The sequence below is a fragment of the Grammomys surdaster genome, unplaced genomic scaffold (genome assembly GCF_004785775.1).
Source record: "Grammomys surdaster isolate TR1022 unplaced genomic scaffold, NIH_TR_1.0 125946, whole genome shotgun sequence".
NCBI lineage: Eukaryota > Metazoa > Chordata > Mammalia > Rodentia > Muridae > Grammomys > Grammomys surdaster.
In genome coordinates this window covers 117214-139552 of record NW_021620768.1, presented here as the reverse complement: position 1 = coordinate 139552, position 22339 = coordinate 117214, and the positions used below count along the sequence as shown (strand labels likewise).

At 40.9% G+C, this 22339-nt stretch overlaps 1 protein-coding gene across 5 annotated transcripts in view; it reads left to right on the top strand.

The window, feature by feature from the left end:
• The window catches only part of Dclk2 (doublecortin like kinase 2), a 132621-nt gene that overhangs the window by 71963 nt on the left and 38319 nt on the right, over positions 1-22339 (top strand). For 3 of the 5 annotated variants that reach the window (XR_003709445.1, XM_028753097.1, XM_028753096.1), the window contains exons 3-4: positions 15074-15176; positions 18563-18664. Coding sequence is in view for 4 of the 5 variants with exons in the window: in XM_028753097.1 (XP_028608930.1) it covers positions 15074-15176; positions 18563-18664 (205 nt within the window). In the remaining variant the exon portion in view is untranslated. Of the gene's footprint in view, positions 1-15073; positions 15177-18562; positions 18665-19553; positions 19602-22339 lie in introns of all 5 variants that reach the window. The other 2 variants (XM_028753095.1, XM_028753094.1) reach the window with 1 other exon arrangement.

The following is a 22339-nucleotide window of genomic DNA, read 5'->3' as shown; positions in this document are numbered from 1 at the left end:
ACAGAGCCATGGAGTCTAGCATGCTGGAGGAAATCTTTGTTCTGCATTTTGTGTCTCCTTATGATTAGCTATGTCTTTTTTGTCTTAGGTTAGGAGTATTAGAATGGGTTACCCGAGTCGGTCTTCTCCCACAGAGAAGATTGTATGGATCTCAGTATCCCCAAAGTAGTCTCTCGAGTTTGAAGACTCCAGAGACAGTGCTCGTCTTCGTATACCACAGTGCCATCTAATTCTTAATGTTGGTGTCTGCTGTGACACACACAAGCTATTCATGTTTTTCAGAACACAGGGCTGCTTTGGGAGTTAATGTTTATGCTTATCTATCTATGCTTTGTAGTAGGAGGAGACCTTAAATGGGGAAGAGAATCATGTCAGAACCCTACTTTTGTGAGTATAAACCATGAGAAAATGTCTTAAGTGGGATGACACATTAAATAACTATGTTACAAATTTTGTATATCAAGTTCCTCTGCCGATGAGATGAGATGACTTATAACAGGAAGGTTTGATCCATGCAATGGCCATTATCTAAGAAAACACTGACCTTCCTGGTGCTGTCTAGGAACTAGGATGTGGCATAGCACTGTCTTCTGCTGAGCAAAAGCAGTAGTTGTTTCCAAAGCAAAGGTAAGATCAATTTCTTGTTGTCTAAGTTGGTTCTTCTCCATGGCTGAAGAGGAATGAAACTAGGATTTTTCTGGTGTTAAGTTGGGACTCTAGAGTGATACACGTGAGAAGTGGGGACTGGGAAGTGTGCTGCCCATCACTAAACCATGATGGAGTTATCCTTAGTCCTCTATGGGGGATTATCACCACCTGTTGAAGATGGAGATTAAAACTTTACAGGGTGTATTCCAGGCTTCAGTATTTGTGAAGATCTCATCTTTAGTCTTAAAATTTAAGCATGTAAGGATTTTAGTTGTATGTGTGTTTAAGTAATTGGTTACACTCAATATGGAAACGGTTTCTGTAACCTCATCTTGGCATCTTCATATTTTAGGTGGAAATAGTGTATCTCCTCACCGAAGAAGCCTTTCCCTCCCTGTGTATATCTGACCTTTCCCTACTCTCTTGGCATTTTCTCCCTGTCCATAGGACTCCTGACACTGGAGTTTCATTTAGGCCAGAGTGTTTTCTTCAAGTTGCTTTAGATCAGCAATTCTCAATCTATGAGTCTCTCAACATATCAGATGTCCTGCATATCAGATATTTATATTACAATTCATAACAGTAGCAAAATTACAGTTATATGAAGTAGAAATGAAAAAAATTTTATGATTGGGGGTCGCCCGAACCTGAGGAACTGGTTTAGAATCACTGCTTTAAATGGACTGTGATGAAAAGTACATGCAGGTTTTGGTCAAATAACATTGATTTTTATGTGGAGTCTGTCAGTGTTCAGATACTTACAACTGTGCTGCCACACCTCCCTTTCTGATCTCATCACATTGGCTTTCTGCTTCAGCTGTTGGCTCTTCACAGAGCTGCTTCCCTTGAGCCTGATCCTGTGAGCTATGAACCAGGAGTCTCCTGCCTGTATACGTGTAGGTCACCCACTCACTCAGATTGAGTATGTGCCCTGAGTCTAGATGCAGTAACAGGAAAGACAAACTCTGTCTCCGCATGTTGCATGCTGACTTACCTGCCCTGTATTCTTGCAAGGCCTCCGTCCTTGATATTCCAACTGGCCAGATCACATGAAAATTCAAGGACAACATCTCCTCATTGTGACAGAGAACACAACGAAGCGTCTTCCTAGCAAGAGCCTGAGGAGCATCAGGGCAGTGCTGGGGCATGGTGTTCTGAGTCATTCAGGTGCCAAGATGGATTGGAAAATATCCAAGAAGGAAGGAGGCTCTTCTTTTCAAGCTAAATAACAGCCTCCTTGTTGGGAAGGGAATAATCAATCCCAGCTGTAGAAAAGAGACTAAATTTCCTTTGCTTCCCCATTCAAATCTAATCTTATGACATGAGTTTCTGACATGAGTAGCATTCTTGCCCAGACTTGTGGGCCCCAGGGAGGGGATGGTTATTTAAGACAGCTGGCTCCTCAAGCAAGGCATATAACTTGATGATAAATGCTTGCAGACAACTTCCCTTACTTTCTGGTCCCAGAACCAGTTTAATTGACAGCCCTGGAGACTTGCAAAAAATAAGTAGATGTTTCTTTGAAAGAATATCGTGTCTCTGGATGCAAGCAAAAGATAAGAAATTCTGCATGCACACAATTCATCAGTGTTTCCCAGCATGCAGAATTCTTCAGGGAGGGATTCCTTTTATGCATTCTTCATGAAAGAAGTTTGCTGTGACTTCAAACTCTGTCTTGTGTTATGGTGCAGACTGAATCTCTTAGGATTTTGCATTTTCTTCCTTTGCCTTGTCTTTTGGAAAGGCCTATTTTAAAGAATTACTTAAGTCCTTGCAAACCCTCCCCTCCCCCAAATTAGATATAGTTCTTTTAAGAGCAGTTCTAGGTTTCGGTTATTTAAAATTGCCCCAGAGTTGTTAATAACTCCTTCCTCTCAGGAAACCTTGCTCTTTGGAATAATAATTTTGCCTACATCTCTAGATCTAAATGTCATGGTGTTTGCTACTTGTTCCTAGTTGGCAATTGGAGATGAAGTCTGTGGGCAAAGAATGGATTGGGTTTTTGTTGTTGTTGTTTGGTTTTGTTTTGCTTGCATGTTAGAACTTGGTCATTAAAATAAACTAAAGGAAACATTCTGAGAAAACAGGAATTTCTTTGAAAGAATCAAGAGACTATACAGGATGGGTCTTTTAAATTAAAATTAATCAAGTTGATTGTACAATAGTAGTCTTCGGAAAAACAAACTTTAGGGAAGCACCTAAATGTGAAAAGGAAACACGAAAACCTGGTTATGTTTCAGATCAACACAGAGTTAAGCCAGCAAGTTACTGGGTGATGTGTTCAGCACTGCACAGCTTAGAGGGACAATACTTTTGGAAGTCTGTGGACACACTTTGTACTAGGAGGTCTACAAACAGAACTTGGAAGGATGCTTGCAGATGTTTAATAACACTGTCCTGGGGAGGTGAAGAAAGGATGAGTGGAGTAGGGGAGGAGGAGATGAGAGCGCTACGGAAAAGTAACAAGACATTTTTCCTTTTCTGAGTTTCCTTATAGTAAAGGGGGATCCAAAGTAGACATGATAAAATAATCTTACCTTGAGGGATGGGACATTATTTATTGTACTTTTAATCCTAAATTAATATATAAATTAGCCAAAAGCATTTCCTAACTTCATTCTGCATAAATGAAGGTCCAGAGTGTATGAGTAAACAAACACAGTTTCTGTTCGCATTTTGGAGAGAATCCTAATAAACAGGAAATGTAACTGTTAAGCTGTCTCACTTCCAGTTTTGCTGTAATGACAACATATCTGTTGTGTGTATTTAAGGGTAGCAAGCTTTCTCTGTATGTCAAGAGCAGATGCCTTCTAAACAGAAAGACTTAGTGTGGTATTTGCCCCAGGAGACTTAGTTGTGGTATTTGCCCTTGCCAACATCAGTTTCACTTTTTAAAGTGTTACCGTGAATGATTTGAGTAGGTGGTGTGCTTTCTTTCTGAGAGTGAGCCTTCCATCCACTAAGACTGTGCCATGGAGATTTTTTTCTCATTGCTTTTCTTATAGGATTTATACTGGTTTGAAAATGAAAATTTTGACATTTTGTCCTGTGAAAATAAATGTAGCTATAGAAACCAAAGCCTTATATTTTCTACAGCACAGTATTTTTCTGCTTACTTTGGACTCAGCTCTAACCTGTTCTCCTGATTGAACCATAACTAAAAACAAAGAAGAAAACAGAGGGAAGTTTGTCATTAGGCAATATGAATTTTGGATGCTAAAACTTATTTTCTTTCTTCCCAAAGCCACCAGCCCTCATTCATTTCTTTTTTAATTTAGTGTATTTGTATGTGTATGAATATATGTATGTATGTATGTGAGTGTGCATGTGTTATGTTTTGCCTTTGCAGGACAGACAATAGTCTACTGCAGTTCTCTCTTAGAATGTGGGTCGGAGGAAGCTGAGGTTGTCAGGCTTTGTGACAGACCCCTTTAAGCATGGAATCAGCTCACTACCTTACTAGCCAGCCCTCACTTTACTCTTAAGACCCACTAGGTTCCTCAACCTAGAACTGACCTTGAAATGTCATTCTGAAGCTTGAAATGTCTCCCTAACAAGTTTCCAGAATATTAACTATATCAAGTTAGATGTAGGTAGAGGGGCACTTAAAGGGGAAGTTTGTTGCTGGACTCTTTAGGGTCATAGCTTTTATGAAATTAATTTGTTAGCCAGGCCTTTAATCCCACCATTTGAGAGGAGGGGGCAGAAGCAGTTGGATCTCTGTTGTGTTTGGACTCAGCTCTAACCTGTTCTCCTGATTGAACCATAACTAAAAACAAAGAAGAAAACAGGGAAGTTTGTCATTAGGCAGTATGAATTTGAGTTTGAGGCCAGCCTGGTCTACAGAGAGTTCCAGAATATATACACGGCTACACGGAAGAACTTTTTCTCAAAAAACCAAAAACCCAAAGCAAAACAAAAATAATAATATTTTAAATTCTTTTTGCTTTGTTTTTTTTTTGTCTTTGTTCTTTTCAAGACAGGGTTTCTCTGCATAAAAGTCCTGGCTGTCCGGGGACTCACTTTGTAGACTAAGCTGTCCTCGAATTCACAGAGATGGATGGACTTGCCTCTGCACCACCATGCCCAGCTAATTTCTTTATTCCTAAGAATTCTGTACATGTGCAGTGAAACCTAATTATATTTTCCTTCCTCCAACTTCCCCTATGTCCCTGTCAACATGCTCCCTCTCCCAACTTCATGGATTTGTTTGTTTATTTATTATTTGGTTTTGTTTTTATAACCCACCAAGCACAGATAGTGTTGCCCACATGTGCATTGGTGAGGGCCATTCCACTGGAGCATGGGAAATCTGCCAGTTACCAAAAACCTGAGTATCTTCACTTCTCTCAGGCCAGAATGTAAGTTCAAAGAATAACTCAAGAGAGGAGAGCAACAGTTCCTCAACCTAGAACTGACCTTAATACTTGTATGTAATTAAAATGGTATAAAAGCAAAAAGGAGGAGGGGGATGGGATGGGGGTTTCTAGGGAGGGGAAATGGGGAAAGGGGATGACATCTGTATTGTAAGTAAATAAAATATTCAAGAAAAAGAAAGGAGAGCAACAATGTTGTTTAGAGAGGGGACAAAAAAGTAAAAGGTGATGTGACCCCTTTCAGATACATAGTTTTTTAGAACCTAAGTTCCACAGAACAATTAAGGACAGTAACAATGTTTGTGCTGGCAATGTTGAGGACTTTTATTTTCCAGAATAAATATAGGATTGATTGGTCAGGTTTCTCCAAATCATCTTAATTAATGATTCTCAGGCTCTTATTTCTCTGAGTGTGATCATGTGTGGTGATGCCAGGCTGATACCAGAGTGTAGACTGCTCTTATTTCTATGTGCTGAGAATGAATTCCTGAAGAATCCTGCAGGTTCTGTCTGTATTTAAAATATGTAGAGGTCATAGTATTCATTAACACATATTGATACATTTAGTATTTCTACTCTGGCCACAAGTGGAGTCCTATTTTAAAACCATATGATTGAAACTTGTGTTTATAATTTGTTCCAAGAGAGTTAACCAATTTGTTTGAAGATATCAATTTCAGAACATATTCACTATTCCCTAAAGCATAAGAAGTTGGCCTGAACTTGTAATGACCTTATAACATTACTTAGAAGTTGATCCTTTAAAAAAATTCCTAGGTTTAAGATTACATCCTTGTCATTCACTTATTCATAAAAGACAGAAAAAATGGCCTAGCTGTTTGGATTTTAGACAAGTATAAAGGCTGCTGACTTATTTCATAAGCTCTTTTATGTTTTCTTGGAGGTTGTAAATCACAGTTAATACTTTCTTTAGGGAAACAGTATGTGGTCCAGTGAAAAGTGTGTTCCTCTTGGCTGGCTGTGACTTGGAACATTTTTGCTTAACCTTTAGGGCCTTGTTAAGCTCTTTTTAGATAACATGGACATGTCAGTCCTTGGTAAGATTGTCCTAGTGGCTAAGAGAAAGTGAGAGTGAGATTCATTGTGTCAAGTGTGTACTTTTTTGATGTTCCCTTACCTTATCTGTTGCAAATAGACCAGTTTTAATTAGACAATTAGCACCTTGAACTGTAGTCCCCTTTGCCTTTTTTTGTAACATAGTTTCTTTTTTGTTTATTATTTGGAATGACTTGAGTCCTAGAAAGTACTTTCTGCAAGGTGCTGTTACATCTGCTTAGAAACATTTGGTTCCCTAGTCCCTAGAGTCACAGCAAGACATAGATGATGAAATCACATTAAGACACAGGAGGGCGGCTCAGTAGGCTGACTTCCGACTTCCTTGTCTGAATTTTTTAGAATTTTGCTGTGGCTTCTGTCCCTTAAAAGCCCTAGAGTACATTGGACAGCTTTTTCTGTAGGCTTTAATACTACGGGGATGAGTTTTAGAGGTAGCAGTGGAATTATCTTGGGAATTTTCTTCTTTTAAAAGGCCATTGTCTCTCCTAGGAAGTATCATTTGGTAGCTTTTAAAGTTTCAGGTCTTCCCTTTCTGTTGATGGAAAGGATCATTTTCTGAAATCAAATGTTTGGGTAGGACCCTATCATTAGTTGTGATTGGTGGGAGCAGTAGGAAAATGAAGGTCAAATCCAGTTTTTTTTTCCTCTTTTAACAGACAAGAATTAAATGCAGGGGTGTAGGGACTGTAGACTGTCTGCAGGTGCCATTGGGAAGCCTTTTACTGTAAGTGCTGCTGTCTTTGAGCTTTGGTTCTGTTTCTATGGCAACCTTGGATCTGTGTGCTCGGCTGAATGGATTTACAGGAAACTGAAAAACATTGCTATTCTAAGTAGCTTGGCTTGGAGCAGCCAGCATTTACTGAGAACAAAGCAGGCAATGTATGCTAATTGTATTCAATGTTGGGGAGAATCCCAGCTTCTGCTTACTGACTTTGTGTGTTTCTCGAATTTTGGAGGACCAAATGACTTACTTTTTATTTCAGATTTCATATTCGGTTCTCCTGTCTCCACCCAACCCCCTTTTCCCCTAGTGTTGAAGATGGAATTCAGTGTCTCAGACATGCTAGGGAAGCCCCTAAAACCCCCGATTTTCCTGTACATTTTTTAAAAAGTATCTATTCTAGTAGAGAATTGATTTAAACAAATCTCTCTTCTCTCCCTCCTTCCCCTGCTCACCCCCCCCCCCCGTGTGTGTGTGTGTGTAAGATTCAATGAATCTACTGGTTTTCTGGTTCTCGGATACTGAGGTGGGCAATCTAGTGCAAGTGGCTTTCTTTGCTAGCACTGTAAATTAAAAAATGGCTCCGGTGGCCCTCAGGCTTATCCCTATGTCAAAACTCTGCTACTTAGAGTTTTCTTGATGTGTAAAAGCTCTTTTTTCTAAATATTTACAAAACAGAATAGTCTTGTAATAAACTGTTGCTTGGGGGATCAAAATTAAATGCAGTTTTCCTTTATTTTACTCAGTCATCACATGTTTAAAGAAGACTGCACATTGATGTCAATACAGTTACATTAAAAGGCCACAGGTGATTTCAGTTTCAATATAAATGTATTGGGCTTCCTGTTTGAGATTTTTCAAGTCATATAGCAGGACTCTGACATTGAAAGCATTTGATTTCAGGAGCTACCGCCCCCGTTCCCACCCACATACACAGTTAAAATGGAAGAAGACCCACAGAAATTCTGATGTGTATCCACCATCCTATTATTTCTTCTATAAAATATCTTTGTTCTACCAGCAAGGCATTTGACTGTGCAAAGGCTCACCCTTATTATTACGCCAGTTTAAACCAGTCTTTTGCTGAGACCTGAAGATGGTTTTTTGCTTTCTTCCCAGGTCAGGGAATAGTTCGGTAAAATATACTTCTGATATCTCAGCAGACCCTCATCTACAGAAACTGCAAGCTTCCAGATAAATCAAGTATAGGGCATAATTGTGTATTGCAGTCTCTTCTATCTCATGGTTTGAGTAACAGAATCTCAAAGCACTCTGAAATACTGATGAAAGGTTTAATTTTTCAGATGGCTTCTATGATGCAAGATTAGAGTCTAGGAAGTGGTATTTATTTATTTATTTATTTATTTATTTATTTTTAAAGATGTCCAGGACCAAAATTTTTGAGTAAATCTTTGCTGAATCCCTTTAAATAAGGAATTACAGGGCTTTGACTGATCTGTCTTGGGCCAGAAAACAAACATCATAAACTGCTGGTAACATGTCTGTTAATGAGTTGAGAGGAATTACAGAAAGAGTGAGAGAGAGCTAGGAGAAGGGAGTAGGATCCCAGACGCTCCAGTCCCGGTTCAGTCCACAGAGACAAAGAGTGGAGCGAAGTCTCCCTGGTAGGTGCTGTGTGAGGTGCTGGAATTGTGTGATGGGCTAGAGAATGATCCTGATTGTGTGGCACTCACTATGGTGAGCTCCACAACGAGCCAGGCAGTTACCTCAGTGAAGGGTCCTGAATAAAAGGATTTCACTGAGCAGCTTGGGACAGATCACAGCAGACTAGATGGTTCCACGAGGGGAGGTTTATTAAGAGAGTGGGAGAGCGAGAGGAGAGAGAGAGAGGAGTAGAGAAGTGGAGGCCCGCCATGACCACGTGGAGAGGGGGGAAGGGAAGGGGGGGGATGGGAGACGAGACTGCTACCTGCAAGTGCTGGGTCTGGGAGAGCAAGAGAGAGAGGAGGGGGCAGGCAGCCCCTTTTATAGTGGGCAGGGCTACCTGCCTGTTGCCAGGTAACTGTGGGGAGGAGCGTACCTGGCTGCTTCCAAGTAACTGTGGAGGTGGAGTTTAACAGATTGCTAACACTAAAGACCCCTGGAAGACACAATGAAGCTGAAGGGGGAACAGAAAAACATGGTGCTTAAACTTGAGTAATGCCTTATTTCCTGTCAGAAAAGTCCACTGTTTTGGTAGCAGTTCCCTAAAATATAAATGAGCATTTTTTTAGAAGGTAAGCGATCTAGCCTGCTTACTCAGCTGCCCCTTCTTGACTCTGAGCAGGCAAATAAACTGGATTCACAGAGCGCCGGTGCATCGTTGTGTTGGCCATCTTTGCATCAATGTAATAAAATACCTGAAACAGTTTATAAGAGGAAAAGTTTCATTGTCTTACAGATTTCAGCCCATGATGGTTGGCCCTGTTTGTGAGGAAGCACATCATGGCAGAAGCTTTTGATAGCAAAACCACTCATTTCATTGTTAGAGAACATGGAGGGCATGCCCCTGCCACCTGCTGACTTCCCATTCTACCTCTTAATAGTTCTATAGCACCCTAATAATTCTACTCTAACAATCCTACAAGCCTTTAACATGGGAGACTTTCAGGGTCCAAATTATAGCAGCTGGGAAATTGAGATACAATACATACACCCTCCTTGGTTTCAGAATGTAAGTGCCTCATGATGCCACTGTGCCTGTTTTTGTTTTAATAAAAAGTTTATCACACTTGGAATACTCTAGCAGTACTTCCATCAGACCTCAGCCTTCTGCATGAGTGCATTCTCTTTAACAGAGATAAGGGAGGGAAGGGGAAAGGAGGGTTGTGGTAAACTGTTAGGAACTTGCACTGAAGTTATGTAGGTTCCTGTTCACTTTGACCTAATTAATCTGTATGCTGCAGGATAGAAAAATGACTGTTGTAAGTACGTAAATGCCCCAGTGGTGTGGAGAGCATGGGCAGGCTCCATCATATACCACATGTCTCAGTTGGATGTGCCTCTATTAAATCCTACTGATTGTTTTAATTTTGCACCTTAGTATAAATATTAACCCCCCATTTCTGTAGTTTTCTTTCACAAGCCACATAACATTTGCTGTTACCAATGAACTTCTTAGAAGAATGAATTTCTTAAAGAATTTATATTTTTTCTTCTACTCTTGTTAAATCACATTTTATTCACAACACTGATTTTTTTTCCGGAGACAGATTAGTGTCTTGTATCATACCTTAGTGTTAATCTTAGTTTTTTAAAAAAATAAAAATTAAAAGAAAAAATTCAGAATTCAAGTATATGAAATAAGTTGTAAACCATGAAAGTAGTACTTGAGTGGCCAAATATGAACGCATGAAAAAGATGTAGAGGTACAAAATGACACTGGTTTGTGTGTGTGTGTGTGTGTGTGTGTGTGTGTGTGTTCTGCTGTGTGAAAGCAGAGGTTGGATGTCTTTCATTATCTTTCTGCCTTAATTTTTGAGGTAGTTTTTTATACTGAATGTCTTAGTTAGGGTTTTATTGCTGTGGAGAGACACCATGATCACGACCACTCTTATGTTGTCATACATTTAATTGGGGCTGGCTTACAGTTTCAGAAGTTCAGTCCATTACAGTCATGTCAGGAAACATGGGAGCATGCAGGCAGACATGGTGCTGGAGAAGGAGCTGAGAGTTCTACATCTTGATCTGAAGGCAGCCAGGAGGAGACTGTCTTTTGCAGGTAGCCAGAAAAAACTCTGATTTCACAGTGGGCAGAGCGTAAGCACCTCAAAGCCCAACTACAGTGACACGCTTCCTCCAACAAGGCCACATTTCCTGATAGTACCATTCCTATGGCCAGCCATTCAAACACATAAATCTTTAGAGGTGAAACTCATTCAAACCACCACACTGAACCCAAAAACTCAGTGTTTCTAGCTAGGTTGGCTTGCTAGCTGTGAGTGGTATTTGTCTTTGCCCTCGAATACCAGAGTCTACAGGTTATGCTTGGCTGTGCCCAACTTTTGCATAGATACTCAGAATACACAGACACTCAGGTACTATTCCTTGTAAAACAAGGTCTCATAGCTATTGAGTGTCTCCCCAGTCCCAGTTATTCTGTTTCACTAGGTTAGTTTTTCCATGCGCTCCTTCATTCCTATGAGCCTGATAGAAGTTAAATATCTTGTCCAAGATTGTTCACGTGAGTGTGTGTGCTCGCACACATGAGTGGGTAGGTGGGTAGGTTGATGTGGCTGCAGTGGGCTTGTTCAGGTGCCTAGTTTTCAACACGATCTGTGTTCATCTGATTCTTCATGAGCTGTGCTGAGATAGTACTGAAGAAAGTGGAATACCTTCACCTTCTGTGGATACTGGTTTTTATCCATTTCAGCTGTACCATCACGCTGCCTCTCTGTTTTATGTTTGTGCATTTGGGTTTACAGTTTAGAATAATGATAATCTCTAGCACAGTAGTCCATGTCTGCTTTCTGAAATCTATAAATGGAGACCTGACTCTAAAGCAGTGGTAGGGAAAGCAGTTCCTGATCCTTTCTTCCTTGTTAGCAGTGCTGTCTGTAGCTTTTGCTTTTGTCCTTCTTCCCTTTAGGTTTAATAGGAACTGCTGGTCCGTCCCAGGCCCCACTGACCTGTCTTCTAGCATGGCTCCTAATATGCCTGTAACTCAGGAGGAAGCCTGTCTTCCACCCCGTGTCTGGCTCCCACCAGCTCTCTCAGTACCTGAAGTCCAGCAGGAAAATAGCCCAGGAGAAGTTTTGTTCCTGAGTCTAGTTTGTTTTTATCATCTGAGTTCATAGCATTTTTTTTCCATTTCTAGGTAGATGTAACTCCTTGAAATGCTAATTCTACCACAAAAGGTGGGAAAAGAGATTTTGATTTTTCTAAAAGCCCTACAGGCTGAAAAGCATCCTTCTAGTTTCACAATTGAGAATTTTTGTCTTGTGACAGCTTCTGTTCCCTGGTGTGCCTTCAATGCTGCCCTGCAGGCAGATTCTATCCCTCCCTCAAAGAGCCCAGATTTCAGGCTTGAGGGTTTTCTCTCATGTACTTGCCTCACCTCCTCCCAGGCCGAGAAAACCCAAAGCCTTAGGAAACCTCTGCTTTCCTCTTACAAACATGCTCGTATGTAAAGCAAACTAACAAGAATAAAGTATAAGTACCTATTAGCACCATGCTGTGAGTGCCCTCCATCTGTCCTGTCCTCACACCTTCACTGTGAAGGACAGACTTGGTCGCATCCAGAGCCCCTCACTTTCTCTGCCTACTGATTTCATTCTACCTCCTAAAGTCAAACAGCTCTGATTTTCTTTTTCTTTTCCATAGCCAAATTTTCCTGGCTCCTGGGTCTTTGCAACAGTAGATCCCTGTTGTTTTTCTCACCTTGGAAAACAAGTAGTCACTTGACCCTTGACCTAGCCTTCCTCCCCTACTCTTTTTCCTTGTGTTTCCTGTGCTTCCCAGGAGCAGTCATCTCTCTCTCCCTTCTTTGAGTTCTCAGTTTTTAGTTTCTGTCTCATTTTTCCTGTGAGGAACTGACACTAAGGCCCCTTGAAACACTTTCTTGACTGACCTCTCCACTTTGACCTCTTCTTTATGAGCACATACACGGGTTTAGTTGCTAATACCATCCATACCGGTGAATCCAGCGTTCAGCCTTGGATTCTCTCCTGAAGTTGAGATTTATATGTGTTCAGCTTTATGGACAGCACCTCTACTTGACTGTTTGATAGTCATTTCACAGTTAGGTTCCAGGTCTGAATCTTGGATCACCCTGTCTGCCACTAAGCTCATTTTTTACTTTGTTCTGTAAGAGTTAATGGCAGCTACAGCATTCTGTTACACTAGTCAAAAGCCTTGACTTTTTTTCATCTCTTCTTTCCTGTGTCCACTGACCCTTCTTTTTATCTCAGATAAAAAGAACAGATAACCCTGGCAATAGTCTAATACACAGCTCACCATACTCATGTGAGAACATGTCTCTATACAACTAGCCTATAGGCAAACACATGGGACATTTTGTTGATTGATGCATGTGGACAAAAACACAGGCACACATACTAAAAGTCCACGTGTGAAATACTGCAGTGATGACGCTGACCCTGAGGTGGAGACACTATGAATGTCCATCAGGTAGTTTGCCTTATACAAAACAGTGTTACACCAACATAGAAAATAATAAAGCACTCAACATTTGCTATAACCTGGATGAAAGTTAAACAAGCTCAATGAAAGGCCATTACAAAGTGCCTTGTACTGTATGATATAATGTATATGAAATATCTGGAGAGTGCTGGAGAGTTGGCTCAGCAGTTAAGAGCACTGGCTGCTCTTCCAGAAGACCCAGGTTCAATTCCCACACACACATGGCAGCTCACAAATATCTATAACTCCAGTTCCAGGTGATATGACACCTTTTTCTGGCTTCTGGATGCCAAGCATGTATGTGATGCACAGACATGTATGTAGGCAAAACACCCATACATATAAAAATAAAATAACATTAAAAAAATCTGGGCTCCATAGAACTGCAGATATAAGGTAGAGTATGGGTACCAGATAATGAGAGAAGAGGCCATAGGAGATGACTGCTAATGGGCTCAGAATTTCTTACCTGATTGTGGTGATGGCTGTACAATTCTGATGTATTGGATGGTTCTGAATTGTGTACTTGAATGGGTGATTGTATAGTGCTGGTTATTTTATGTCAGCATGACATAAGCTAGAGTCATCTGAAAGGAAGGAACCTCGTGTGAGAAAGTGTGTCTGTAAGACTGGCCTATAGGCAAACACATGAGACATTTTGTTGATTGATGCATGTGATAGGCCCTAACCCACTGTGGGTGGTGCTACCCCTTGGCTGGTAGCCCTGGGTTGTATAAAAAGGCAAGTTGAGCAATCCAGTAAGCAGCACTTCTCTATGATTTTTACCTCTGCGTCTGCCCTGACTTCCCTTCGTGATAAACCTCATCTATAAGATGAAACAAACTCTTCTCTCCTAGAGCAATAGAAACACAACTAGAGCAGTTTATGACTCAAGTCTTAATAAAGAAAAACCAAAACAAACCACAACTGCTATGCTGGTGGGAGCACGTCATGGTTGAGAAGTGAACAGGGGAAGTGTCAGATACAAGGTTGAAGGGGCGGGTGAAGTGATTCTAGTCTGTAATGAGGTTGGTGTGGTCACTCTGGTGGTGACAGTGACTCAACCTGGGGGATGTGGGGAGACTGAAGGTAGGATAGCCAGCATCAGGACAGCAGCAGACACCAGGTGCATGCTAATCACGTGGAGGTTGACATGCTTCTCAGCCATGTGAGTAGTGTGAAAGACCAATCCTGATGACAGGATTCCCAGGAGTATTGTGTGGATGAAGACATAGATCACACAATCCAAAAAGTGGATAATGATATCACCACCTGAGGTGGGAGCAGCGGCAGGGTTAGCAGGTGAAAGGTGATTGGTGCTTTTAAAACACTGATATGATCAGGTGTAAGCTAACTACAGAAGCTGGGTCTTGATTGATAATTGGAAGACAAGGACAGAACCCATGCCTATTGTACTGACTGGTTGCAAAGAAGCATATCATCTTCATTACTTAATTACTATAACCCAAGCCATTCACTATATCTAGTTCTTCATATTTTTTTGTGCAGACTTACTTACTTTATATTTAAGTAAGACTTATACTTACTCCAATATAAAGCTGAATTGTGACCATAGAGATAGAAGGTCTTACTGAGATTGCAGAGAACTCCCAAGAAGCAGAGCACATTTTAAAAAAAACCAACACATTATTATTTTGGGAACGAAGCCATTTTCATAAGAGAAATTTTTATGTAGATTCTTGTAAAACACATTGAAACACAGCTTGTTCATATCAAAGTGCTGGAAATGGCTCTGCCATCACCAGTAGGCCGAAGATGGATGTTTTACTGCTGTGGACAAGGCTTTCTGGGATCTGAAACGGATTAGTGTGGAGTGGGGAGCTTTTTAAAAAACTGAAGATGTAATTTAGACAACACATGAGGGTGCAGGACCAGGAAGAGCCTCCAGTCTTAGTCTCAGTGACCAGCATCATGGCCAGTCTTCCCCAACCTTGATGAAGCGGATGAGCGGGAGGTGGCGCCGCAGTGAACAGGCCTCTGTCCCACTACTGTGTGGTGGTAAACCTTGAACATGGGTTTAATTTGGCTGACTTTTATTGCGCTCTAATGTTTCTAATTTCTTGTTTGTTTGTTTGTTTGTTTTTTCTAGGTTACTTGTCTGCAAGACTTTTTTGGAGATGATGATGTTTTTATTGCATGCGGACCTGAAAAATATCGTTATGCCCAAGATGACTTTGTCCTGGATCATAGCGGTGAGGCAATTCATTGATTGTTTTTGTTGCTCCTGAAAAGAAAGCTCAGAATTTAAAGACTCAGACATGTTAACCTAGGTATACTGGAGAAAGCTGACCAAGTATGAGTGGTATTTCCCTGTAGTCCCAGCTACTCAGGACACTGAGGGAGAAGGATCACTTGACTCCAGGAGTTAAGGCCAGCCTTGGCAACAGACTGAAAACATATTGAAGGATGATTAATAAACTGTCTGTGGTAATTATCTGAGATTTCTTTTTATATCATAGTTTTGTTTTAAAATATGCTTTAAAACATTCATTGTATATTTATAAAATAACTATCTCAAGGGATGAAAATGCCCATTTCTTTATTTTTACCTATTATGGAATTCTTAACCATTATTTCAATGATTCCAAATGATACTGGCTTTAGGGAAATGGTTGTATCCTATTGTCTTAATTCTGTATACCTACTCTGGTAGAAATGATAGTTTTAGCTGTATTTTACATCTTTATTAATTTTAGTTTTTAGTTTCTGAATGATTTTGTCAATAAGTAGACATTTTGAAAGTCAAGACACTGAAACTAAATTCTGCTTGTAGGTTGTAGTGTTTAAAGTGGTGTAGTGTAAAAAGCCAAGCTCCATACAGAGAACAAGAGACAGTTTATTCTGGAGCCAAATATGAATGACTGTGGCCCAGGAACACGGATTCAGGTTACTCCAGTTACCTTGGCAACAGTTTCATGAAGTTTCTAGAGTAACAGAACAAAGAAAGCCACAAACCAAGACACTTTTAAAATACATTAGTAGAAATATCAGGCAGACAGATGTCAGAAAAGTGGAAAACCACATTAGATGCCTCAGAGGCTATCTGGTGAGTTCTTATCTTGCATTGCTGAAACTAGGGATCTGTACATATATTTAAAAAGATTTGCCTAACTGTCATGCACAGGTTGGCAGTAAATGGTTACTGGGGGCTAAGATAGCCCAAGATGATCTGGCCCTGCCTCTGCATCCTTCCAACACTCCACAATCAACTAAGTTCTAATCAGTGAAGATGGTAGTGACTTAGTCACTGTAGTTACCATGGTGGTGCTAATGGTAGCAACGAAAACATTGTTAAGTACTTACTCTGTGTGTATAGGCAGGTCAGCTGATGCTTTATATGTTGTAAATTTATCTGAGTTAGTTGGATTATCTGGCTTTTGTGGTTGTTGATGAAGATGGCTTCTAATAGATTAAAAAAAAATGATCAATTTTTAACCCATCTCACTTTCTAGTTATTTAACCTTCTTAGAGCGATAAGGGTAGCTTACAAGATTTTGTGAAGATTACCTGAATTAATATGTCAGCTTTGTAGCATCATCTTTACATGGTGAAGTTGTACTGTGAGGGCAGATTTCAGATTAGATTTTATCACAAAATACACTTATGAGAATGCAAAGTTTTTTAAACCTCGGTTGTATAATTGTGTTGTCATCTTAAGAGCTCCAGGTTTAAATATCACACATTAAAGTTCATGCATTAAAACAATAACAAAAATCAAAGGAACATAACATATGTTTGAAAGCTCACCAAAACAATAAAGAAAAAGAAGAAAGAGGAAGGAATGAAAGAGAATCTGGTATGATGGCAGATAATTTTTAATTCCAGCATGTGTGGGGTAGAGGCAGGCAGATCCCTGAGTTGAGGCCAGTTTGGTTTACACAGTGACTTCCAGGCCAGCGAAGGCTATATAGTGAGATCTTGTCTTTAAATCAAAACACTTAAAATGCATAGAATTCTGCTAACCCAGTGGTTCTCAACCTTCCTATCTTTGTTGCTACTTTATAACTGTAATTTTGCTACTGTTATGAATTGTAGTGTAAATACCTGTGTTTTCCCCCATAGTCTTAAGGGGTCATTTGACCTCAAAAGGGTTGTGACTCACAAATTGAGAACCACTGTGCTAAACTAATCTTGGTCAAACGACAAATCTCTCCTGATTCCTAAACCCGGGTGTGTTTCTGAAGTTCCAGTATATTGGGGTTTGTTTTGTTACATCCTGCTCATTAGAGAGACATTGTCTCTAAAATGTTTAACAGTCTACACACTGTACTTTTGAGACAGTGGAACACAATCCATAATACTAATGGGTTAGCAGAAAGTGGAGCTGCCCCATTTATATAAGGTTTGATTAGAGCCTTTCAGATGTTAACTAGGCTCCCCTGGTGTGTCTCCCCTGATTAGAACACTTCACATGTTAATTTACCACCCCTGGGATATAGATTAAAATTAACTCACATTTTAATCTTTTTGCATAAATTGAAGTATTTTGAAGTAAATGATAGACAATGTGTTATCTAATTTATCCCTTACAACAAGCCTATGAAGCACATTTTATTCTTATGCTAATATGTTAAGGAGAAATACGGAGGCTGGAACATAAGCAGGGTCTTCCTTCCAGTTAGCAAATGTGGAGACTATGAGTCATCCCGAGCCTGCCTGACTGCAAACCCTGTGATCTTAATTACTCAAATGTGAAGTGGTGATTGCAGCTGTAATTCGTTCTGTTCTCCAAATGCTGTTTTATTTGGTGGCTTATGGAAAGGTCAGTGTTACTGTTTAGAGGTACTTTTCTCCATTTTACTCTTCCATGCTTTGGAGAGACGGGTAGCTAGACAGTAAATAGATCATAAGTCAGTGTTTCATGTCCTTTTGATGTAAGATAGGGAGGGACTTGAAGAGGACAATAAAATTATGGTCTGTGCTGCCTGTGCAAAAAGGCGCAGCTTATCTGTGAATGATATTGTGCATTTGCTTAGGACAGTGGAGTTCTGTGCCGAGTAAGAACTCAGTCCAAACAATGATGTGTCACAGATGTGTGATCTAAATCTAACAGAAGATGTAAACCTCACATGTACTTTCGGGATAGTTGCTGCAAGCGTTGAATTTATGGAGCTCAGGGGCTGGCAGCTCCCCAAGTCCTGGGTTCAATTTATAGCACTGAACAATAAAAGGTGGGATGGGAAGGAGATTGTCAAGTAATAGGAATAGGGCTGGGGAGATGCCTTGGTAAGGTCTATACGTGTAAGTTTGAGGGCCCAAGTTCAAATCTCCAACACCCCCACAAAACGCCAGGCCGGTGGCTTAAGTGTCTGGAACTGGGAGGTCAACATTAGAGGATTCCTGGAGTTCACTGGTCCAAGCAGCCTAGCAGAGTCCAATCCCTGAGTTCAGTGAGAGAGCTCACCTCAGGTAGGTAGAGAATGAGTGAGGAAGGCCACTTGCTTCTTGGAGTCACATGATTGCACATGTGCCTGCGCACACACATACTAGTTACAAGCAGCTAGCTATAGTCAAGTGTCGTATGTTTGATCACTGCTAAGATCTGCTGTACTTACAAATGCACTTTTGTTCTTTACAGAGTGCCGTGTCCTGAAGTCGTCTTATTCTCGAGCCTCAGCTGCTAAGTATTCTGGGTCCAGAAGCCCAGGGTTCTCCCGTCGCAGCAAGTCACCAGCTTCAGGTAGTAACAGAGACTCCGTGGATGGTCTTAACTTTCTCACATTGTTATAAACTTAACAGCTTTTGGCAGCTTATATGCAGTCACATTCTAGAACAATAGTAGACAATAAGATTTGTTAGTCAAAACCCTTAGACCTGTCTTCCAGAGGTCTCTCAAGGAAGTCCTGCACTTGGTTCTGGCACATTTTCCTGCAGACCTCACTGTCTGCCTTCCACTGGTGCGCATACAAAAGTGCTTTGCATTTTGAGCACTGTTTACTGTATTTTGAGTTCTGTGCTTCATAATTGTGGATAATTATCTTCTAGAAGTTACTTCTTATTGGTGCAACACACACACTGTTCCACACAGAAATATATTTGCTTCAGAGATTCCACAGTCTTTTCTTTCCTCAACCATGTATTAATGATTATTCTCAGAAAGGATTACTTAAGTTCTATAATCTTCAGATCCAAATCTTAACATATTTGTCAAATTTTGCACTGCTTTTATATTTGTAACGTTGAAAACACCCAAATTATGTCTCAATAAGTTGAATTTATAATCATTACAAATAATTTTACTCATTTAATTTATTGTTAAGGAGATGATTTTAGAGAAAAAGAGTTTGTTTTTGCAGGCAGCATCCTTATTCCTGCCCAGCCTGCTGCCCCTTGGAGTGAACTAAGCTTTTCTTTCTTTGGAACAGTTAGGATTTGACATGTGAGGCATCTGAGAGTGGTCCCAGATGAACTGTCTCTAACATCAGACTTGCTCAGATAATCTCTCTGCTGCACTGTGGCAGGGCCCACCCCACCTCCTGTAGGGCAGGCTGTGTTACTGTCTTGTAGACCTGCTGAATAACCACTCTCCTTACTGTCTTCTCCTGCCCTGTGCATATTCGTGTGTACAGTAAAGAGGGCTGGCCACTCCAGTGCCTATGCTACAGCCAGATCCCCAGGTGAGCCAGGGTCCTTACAGCTTGGTTGCTCTGCTGGGTTTTGTTTCTGTCTCCTGCTGCATCTCTGTTTTCTTTGCTCCATTTCCATAAATGTATCCGGTCTTCTCCTGTGGACATCTGTGCCATATGTAACAGCGGTTTACAGTGCACAGGCCACTGCAGCCTCCCTGCTTGCTACAGAATCTCTTAACCTAAGAATATTGCTGAATGCCTGTCTGTGTAGTTAAAGCACAGTGGCCCCGAGGGGAGGCAGTCACCTCCAGGAGGTCTGTGTTCTAGTGAGCTGTAGAAAATATTCTTCAACTAAAAAGACTAACGTTTGTTAGCAGTAAAGATGTGGAAGGAATTTCTAACCTCACACTTTGCTCGTACCTGGGATAAAGGTTAGGAGTCATTCTAAAACTAAAAACATTCTAATTCAAAGTACTTTAGATGGCCTGTGCCAGAATAGGAAAATGAAGTGTTTCCTGCACATGAAGGGAGGCAGCCCAGACTGTGTCTTTTTAGGTGGGAAACAATTAATTTTCATACAGCACTCTACACTCAGGCTTTCTAAATATGTGACAGTTGACACTTGGGTTTTTAAACCAAAGGTATCTCTGCCATTGCCGTTATTTTAAATTGTATTGGCTCTGCAGTATCTTAGAACTGGGACATGAACGTGCTTGGATCTGATTCTCTGGCTGAATTATTCCTAGCTTTTGTTTCAAGTGACAGGTTTATAGATGCTTGTCATGTCAGGAAAATGATTACATAAAAGTAGAGAGAATGGCTCAGGAGTCAGGTGTGATTAATTCAGCTGTGTCCCCTGAGGTCTGAAGAGGAAACTTACTGAATAATAACATTTCCTGGCCACATTTGTCTTCAGATCATCTATCGTTCTATGACAAAGCCCAGTAAATATTTAAATGATTTTTTAAAATCTGAATTTGCAGTGCTTAAAAATTTGTTGAGGACTAGCATTTCAGTATGCAGAATCTCCAGCTGAGCCACAATTGGATAGAGTCATCCTCAGACTCCTCAGGGAAAGCTGTGAAGTTTGAAAACCACATCTCAGCAAACGGTCTGTGGAAGAGGCCCTTGAAGAGGCTTAACAGTTTATTTAGAAAGCTGGACGCCTCTGCTCCTGCTGGCAGTTCACAGTGATTACCCCACGTTCTCTGACCACACGGGGCAGAAAGTATTGTGTCATTATAAGTGGTAGTATCCAAAGCAGTAGTGCTTGATTGTACAGAGGCTGTGCTGTGCTGTATTCTAGCTGTTCAGGTAGGAGATTTAAAATGAGTCTGGACAATGCAGCCAGGCCCTGTCTTTAAATAGCAGCAGCAACAACAACACTAAAGGATTAACTGGGATTTCAGACAGAGCTAATAACTTTATAATATTGTTCCTGTCAACCGTAGGATAGAAGAAAGTGCTGCTGAGTGAAGTTTCTGAGTCTACTTAATCTTCCAACAAAACTCCATGTAAATAGCTAATTAGATTGTTGTAAATACACAGGCAGTTAAGTAGGCACCACAAATGAGTCAATCTTTAACTTACTCGAGTCTTAAAAATCCTGCTTTTAGGGACCAGAGAGGTGGCTCAGTGCTTAAGATTGCTTGCTGTGCAGTTGAGGATCAGCCTTTAGATCCTAGCACTGATATCACAAGCCTGGTGTCCTGTGGATGCTTGTAATCCCAGTTCTGGTGAGGGGTTGAGACAGGGGATTGCTGGCTTCCAACCTAGCAAAGAAAACACAAGACATAGATGAGGGGAGAGACTCTGCTTTGAAGGACTGGGGAGAGTAATGGATGTGAACACCAGATGCCCTCCTCTGGCCTCTGTTGATGTCTATGTGGCCAAGTGGTCAAAGACACACACAGACACACACAGATGCACACAACATTTTTTTTTTGTTTTTGGTAATGCTGGTTTTAGGTTTCTAGTTGTAAATCTTTAAACATAGCTTAAGAGGATTAAAAAAAAATCAGACCAGTCAAACAGAAAGCCCACCTTATAAATGAGGAGGGGAAGCTTGCTAGAAGGAAGTCTGAGTGGGGTGTAGGGGATGGGGTGCCATGCACGTGCTAGCTGGTCACCACACTTTTCCATGGGTGCGACAGTGAAGGGAACCGATGTCACACAGCACCTTCAGGATCACAGTTATTGGCCTTTCCAGAACTTCAGAGAAAAGTGCAAGAAAGGGAAGTTAAGGCTGTCTTACCAGTGATTCTTAGGACTTTCCACATGCTGTTGGAACTCATATGGTCCATGAGTCTGCGTCTTCTTATGGTAGGAGTTATTTGGGGAGTAGGGTGAACATGTAGTTATTGATGGTGGGTTAGATACCTAGCAGTACGTTTCCTTAGCTAGGAAGTGGATTTTTAGGAAACCTGTCTGCTCCAGAAACAGCCATGTGAGGAGCTGATTCTTCTGCAGGCCCCACTCTGCCACCATCACGCAGCCCAACTCTGTGTGCTGCCAGATGGACACAGTGAGGGCCCAGGGGAGGGCTTGCTGTGCATTGGTCACTTGGACAGATATTTGAGTGAGATGGAGGTTTAAAACAAATGAGTGAAAGTCTGTCTCCACTGACAGCAAGCTTTCTAGCTTACTGCCCACAATGATCTCTATTTTATGTGAGTCCCCTAAAAAGAGAGTTTTTAGAGACTTCCTGAGAACAGTTTCAGGCTTACAGCAAATCTGAGCCAAAGATTCAGGTTTCCCGTGTCCCTATTTGCATAAACACTCACAGC